This window comes from Loxodonta africana, chromosome 7 (assembly GCF_030014295.1).
Source record: "Loxodonta africana isolate mLoxAfr1 chromosome 7, mLoxAfr1.hap2, whole genome shotgun sequence".
NCBI classification, from domain to species: Eukaryota; Metazoa; Chordata; class Mammalia; order Proboscidea; family Elephantidae; genus Loxodonta; species Loxodonta africana.
The window spans coordinates 78,989,473-78,995,742 of NC_087348.1; the positions used below are offsets into that span (position 1 = coordinate 78,989,473).

General features: G+C 56.2%; 1 protein-coding gene across 1 annotated transcript; it reads right to left on the reverse strand.

The window, feature by feature from the left end:
• Window positions 1-238: 238 nt before the first annotated feature.
• On the reverse strand, window positions 239-4,885 carry SMPD1 (sphingomyelin phosphodiesterase 1). The gene is made up of 6 exons (XM_003412057.4): window positions 4,372-4,885; window positions 2,638-3,410; window positions 1,927-2,098; window positions 1,549-1,625; window positions 1,189-1,334; window positions 239-1,007 (listed from the first exon to the last, which is right to left on the reverse strand). The coding sequence occupies exons 1-6, from the start codon at window positions 4,675-4,677 to the stop codon at window positions 598-600; spliced, it is 1,884 nt and encodes a 627-aa protein (XP_003412105.1). The 5' UTR covers window positions 4,678-4,885; the 3' UTR covers window positions 239-597.
• Between the last annotated feature and the right edge of the window lie 1,385 nt (window positions 4,886-6,270).

Sequence of the window (6,270 nt, forward strand, 5' to 3'; positions counted from 1 at the left end):
TAGGGTCTAGCAGGGGCAGGAGGAGGAGGGGACTGGACCAGCATGGGTCTCCTCCCCCCTGCCCTGTGGGCACCTCCCCTGTACTGGTATCACTAATAAAGTCTGTCTGCCCTGCTGAGCTGTGTGCATTCCTGTGCTTGCACCACATCATCACCCTGATCCTCAGGTATGGCCTTGGTCCCAACGCCCCCTTGCCCTGCTTGTCTGGAAAGAAGAAATTAAGACAGCCACAGAGGGCTAGAGTCCAAGTCTCTTTATTGTAACAGCCTGGTAACAGCAGCACAGAGTTCCTGGCTGGGCAGCACCGGGCCCTCAGCGACAGCTCCTGTCTAGTCAGCCCAGGGCAGTGTCACCTTAGGCCTCAGCTCTATAGCCATGAAAGGACAGCAGCCCCAGGGCAGCCCAAACCCCACTCATATTCTGCTAAACCAGCTCCAGGAAAGGAGAAGGACCTGTTTCCTTTGCTTACTTGGGGCCTCAGGGTGGGCACTTCCACCAGATATTCTTCCTAAGTTGAACCACAGCAGTCCTTAGCGTCCTGGGCCTTTTGCTCACTCCCCAAGATCGGAACTTTACCAACGCTGGGCCCTAGGGGCGCTAGCAGAACAGCGGCTTTGGCCGCAGGCTGTGGATGTCCAGGAGGCTCTCCTCCGGCACCAGGTGGCGGCACAGAGCAGGGCTGTCAGCACGGGCAGACAGCTGAGCGCACAGAGTAGTGAGGCGGCAGGACGGGCCGCAGGGCTCCGAGGGCGGGTGGCCCTTATGATAGAGGAACCAGAAGGTCTGGAATAGTTGCGTGTCGCTCCGCATGCGGTATACCAGGTCGTGCCAGGCCGCAGGCAGCGCGTTGGGCAGCCCGTAGGTTTCTCGAGCCCTGTAGAGGCGCTGCCAGTGTGGTGTGGCCCCAGGCGCGTTTGCCTGTGTCAGGTTTAGGATGAAGGTCTCGTGGTCCAGGACCACGTGAGAGCTTCCGGGGTAGTCGCCGTCTATTTGGTAGACGCGGTAACCTATGAGGAGGGAGGGGAGGAGGGAGGGCTGGCTGGAGAGGGAAGGCGTGAAGCCACCGCCCCAGGGAGGGGCCACATGCTCCACCCACCCGTTGCAGGTTTTAGCTGTGGCCCTGACTCTGTCCCTCTTTCCTCCCTGCCATTAACTTCAGGATTACCACTTCCCCATCCCACCACTCACCAGGATTAAGACCAATGTAGGTGGTGGCACTGGGGGCCAGGAAGGCCACAGCAAGCGGCCGGCTCAGGGTCTCCTCGTCATAGAAGACCTCAAATTCATCCACATGGGTGTGGCCAAAGAATTGACCAGCCAGGGTGTTCTCATACCTGGTCAGAAGACACCGATTTTATTCAGAAGATTCTAGGGAGGGGAAGGAGGAGATTTAGGGGATCTTTCTCCGTTCTGTTCAAGTAAGTAGCTTCCCCACCCCAATGGGGCAGCAGCGATGGTGATATGCTCAGGGCAATTTCTAACAGTAGACTACTCTTCATCCCACCCCGCCCCCGCACACCACCCAATCCCAACCCACCTGCCTCCTACCTGGCTACAATTCGGTAATAATTCCAGCTCCAGCTTTTCAGGCAGTGTCCTGGGGGAATGTGGCCAATTATATGCACCTGGGGGAAAGGTGAAGCCTGATTAGCAGGGCACCAAGGGGTCCAGGCAGCCTGCCAGGGTAGTTGGTACTCATCTCAGTGGCTGGCATTCCTGGCCAGAGGGAGGAGGAGTAATGGAAGGGCTTTCAAAGAAGAGCCTGAGTTCAACTCCCAGGAAACACTGTTGCTGGGAGTGCTGGAAAATCCAGCTTTTTGCTCGCAGGTGTTCCACCTTCAGACAAGCACCTGCTGGTGAAGGGCCTGCTTCTTGTCCCGCCCCCATCGGCGGCTACTCCACCTTGCCCCCAGCACCCTCCCTCACTTTGTCTCCTTGGTCCTCAGCAGCCTGGAGCTCCCCGATCAGCCACTGGAGCTGCCCAGCAGGATCTGTGGAGTTGATCAAGAGCCAGAAGTTCTCCCGGGAACAAAAATTCATATTGAGAGAGATGAGGCGGAGGCCAGGGCGTGGGGACAGGGCATAGAACCCACCGATTCTGAAACAAAGTGAACATGAGGCGTCCGCGTTCATTCATAATCCTGGCCCTGCAGGCCCAGCCCTGTACTAGGCATTTGGGTGGAGGGCAGATGCTTACATGACATCGTCCCTACCTTGAAGGAGCTTATGTTCTAGCTGAAGACCAAATGGTAGTAATTATAGGGCCTGTGTGACTGAAAATGGTTTAGAGGGCTAGGGTTCTGGGAGTTCAGGGAGAGATCAAAGTGCGCAAGCATGGGAAGCAAGGATCATTCAGGGGGAAGATGAGCTGGGCCTTGGTTGATTGGGGACAGTTGGTGACATTAAAGAGGGCAAGGCATTTTAGAGAGGGTCAGCATGAGCAAAGAGCCAGATAGGTACATGGAGAGAGAGTGCTGTTAGCCCTTTGAAGGAGGGTAGCTGGAGATAGGGTGTAAAGGGAAGGCAGGGCCAGGTTAGGGAGGCCCAGTGTGGAGTGCTGAGGACTCATGCAAGAGCAGACAGAGATAATGCCCAGGTTCCCTGCTCCCTTCCTGGGTTTTCATGGGCCTCAAGTACCTGAGAGTGTGAAGGGCTTCTGCAGTCAGCCAGGGCTCCCACACCTTGGCCATGGCCTCATAGAGCCAGCGGGAGGAGTGGTTGCCCTCAATGAAGGGGGGAGGGAAGCCGTTGACGGGTGTGCTCTCGTGGTTGCCCACGGCAGGGTATACTGGCACTGGCCCCAAAAACTTCCTCACAAGAGCTGTGATGGTGGTCAGGGCCCGCAGCTGGTCCTGGCGAGACTGTTGCCAGACATCATGGGCAGGGATGTCTCCTGTCCAGTACACCATGTCAAAAGGGCCAGCTGGGCCCAGCTCACTCAACAGGCTCTCCAAGGTCCGCAAGGGCAGGTCACATTTGCTGTACTCGCCCCAGTATCCAGCACCTGGCCGGGAGGTGGGCGGAAAGCCAGAGCCCTGGCGGCAACACAGCGGGTTCACACAGTCAGGATCTGTGCCCTCCAAATAGTCATGATCCCAGTGCAGATCAGTGAGGAAGAGGATGCGGCTGACAGGGGCACCTGGGGCTGGGGGGCTGGGAGGCCGGGGGGGTGGCTTGGGTACCGCTGGCAAAGAGATATTCCAAGATGAGAAAACATCCCAGTGCCCACAGGTGGAGCCCAGGAGCAGGCCACAGGCCTCAGATGGGCTCAGCACTGAGCGCGTCCACACCTCCACCATGTCACCCTGAAAGAGCTGGACAGCTGACTGACACACTGCAGGTGGTGCTATCTTCAGCATATTGCACAGCTTGATGGCCATGGAGCCCACCCGGGCCACATTGGGCTCTTGCTGTGATGGGAGCAAGTGACAACAGGTCAGATACAATGTAGGGGAACCAGACCAACCCCTGACCACCACTCCTTGGACCACCATGTCAAAACTTGGCTGGTCTCAGTGCCCCATGGTGAAGTGACCTCAGTGAACCCACTGCCTTCCACAGATACTGTCCTGTGACTCAGGCAGTACATGGTCAGTACTTCCTCTCTGGCTCAGGGGTCAATGGCATTTCAAATTTCTGTTTGACCAGCTGGCTTCTCATGGGACTGTCATCTTAAATCACACAATGGTGACTCTTAAAACTTTCTTAGTTATTGTCTGCAGGTGGCCCTGAGCCTCGGGTTGGGTAGAGTGACAGGCTGTCCAGGGTTTGGGGACATACACAACCTTGACCTTGTTACCCCGGGGAGCCCTGCAGAGCTCACTGGCCAACTAGCACTCATATATCTCCACTAGGGTCACAGCAGCCCCATCTAGTCCTCGCCTCAGGATCGTTCCTAATCCAAGTCCTTTTTGAGTATCCAGTATCAGGCATGATGCTCAGGGCTGGAGATGCCAAGGAATGTAAAGCACAGTGGATCAGGAGTCAGGCACACCAGGATGGGTGTTCCAGCACCCACCCCACCAGCTATGTGCCCTTGGGCAAGTGACTTCTCTGGGACTCTGTACTCATTTATAAAATGGAGATCACAGCTGTGCTCTAAAGCTTCACTGGCTTGATTTAATTTGTATGAAATGGCTAGCACAGTGCCCAGCGTATAATTTGCACACTTTGTCATTTACAAGGGTCACAGTGGAGTGGCGGTGTATAGCCACCGTGTCCCTAAGAGAAAGCAAACTCAGTGAAGGCTTGTAGACAACACTCTCTCCAGTTGGGACTGCTCTGGGGGCGCCCCCGCTCCAGCATTAGCCCTCACCTCCACCCACAGCGCTTCCCTGTGGCCCGCTCCACCGCAGCCCCTTTGGCGCTCACCTTCAGTCCGATGTCAATGACCGTGAACAGGACTTTGCAGACCGGGCAGGTGAGGTTCCACCACCCAAATGTGGCCCGGAGCTGGGGCGCCATGCGATTGAGCCTGGCAGGATGGCCTTGGGCCGGCAGAGGATGGGCCTCCGCCGGGACCCAGAGAACCAGGGAGTCGGGCAGGGCAAGCGCCAGCGCCAAGCCCAGGGCCATCCAGAGGAGTCCCAGTCTGGAGGCCTCCGAGGACCTATCCGGACCCTGCTCCGGGTCGGACCTGGGATGGCCCTGAGCAAGAGACAGTCCGCGGCGGGGCATTGTCAGGCCTCTTGGACAGGGCTAGTTCGCCCTTCGGCCCGTCCGGACTCTGCTGGCCTCGGCCCTACCGGCCCTCCGGGCCCCGGGCGCCGCCGGGGAAGCACGTCCACCCTTCGCTGCTGTCGGCTGATTCCTCCTCTGGGAGCCGCAAGCAGCTCCGCCCTTTCCTCTTCCTCGGCTGCCCAGCTGCTGATCGCTGTGGCTGAGGCTGAGGCAGGGAGCCCCAGCGACCCAGGAGCGAAACGGGCGGGGCGCGCCGTGACCCGCCCAGGATCCAGCCCTGGTTCCTCCCCTTTACCCCCCACCCCCCACCCCGCCCTGCACGAGACCGCGCGGGCCGCGGGGTGGACAGACTCAGCTTGTGGTTACCTCTGGCACCGCCTGGCGGCCCGAGCGCAGGAGGCCGCTCCAGCCACCTCACCAAGACTTGCTTTGGGGAAGATGAAATGCTGCTGGTGGAAGATTCATCGGCGACTCCTAGCCTCCTCCTCTCTCCACACCTGCACTCAAATTCCTGGAATAGCTGCCAGACCGAGCCTGCGTTTAACTGGGGAATGGAGGCTGAAGGAGAGCAGGGCTGGGCAGAAATTCTCTTACTGGATGTATTACCACCCTTAAGGGGGCGCCTACCTGGATTTCCCACACGCTGCCAATGGTACCAGCACTCTTCAGTCACCCTGACTGAGAGCCTCTGAGTCACCTTGGATTCAGAATTCTGAGGTTGGAAGGGATCCTGGGCACATGTGGGGACACCAGTAAAAAAAAAAAAAACCTTCTCTTTATTGATAAGGAAACTGAGGAGCAGAGATGGCGAAGTGACTAAGAAGAGGTAAAGATTATACAGCCATGAGGGCCCAGGAACATGGACTAGAACTTGGGTCTCCCACCTCTGTGTATCCGGAATGGTAAAAGCTAGCATTTATTGGGCTCTGTACTACGTACTACATGCAGAGCCCTGCTGGAGCAGTGGTTAAGAGCTCAGGCTGCTAACCAAAAGGTCAGCAGTTTGAATCCACCAGGCGCTCCTTGGAAACCCTGTGGGGCAGTTCTACTCTTCCCCATAGGGTCACTATAGTCAGAATTGACTAGATCGCAATGGGTTTTATACTATGTGTGGGGGCATTGATCCAGGCACTTCGTGATCACTAATCTTCAATTCTCACAACGGCCCTTAGAAGTGAGTATACTACTATTATTACCCCATTTTACAGATCTGGAAATTGAGGCACAGGGCAGTTAAGTGTTTGAACAGCAATTAATACCTAAGCTGTGTGTCTCCTAGAGTGCTCCTCTAAGATTCACTGAGTTTCCAAGTCCTGTTAGCTTTCCGTTGACTTTGTTACAACGGCGTCTTTTTCCTCAGTTCCATGGGCACCATCTCAGACAGAGTAATAAAGATAATAATTAACACGCACTTTTTCAGATTATGTGCAAGGTATTTTCCAAAGGCTCTCCCTGTATTAACTCAATCCTCACGACAGATTTAGGAGGTAGATGTTTTCCGCATCCTACAGAGAAGGAAAGTAAGGATTAAGAAACTGGCTCAAGATCACACAGCCTGCTAGTAAATGCTAGAACCGGGGTTTGAATCCA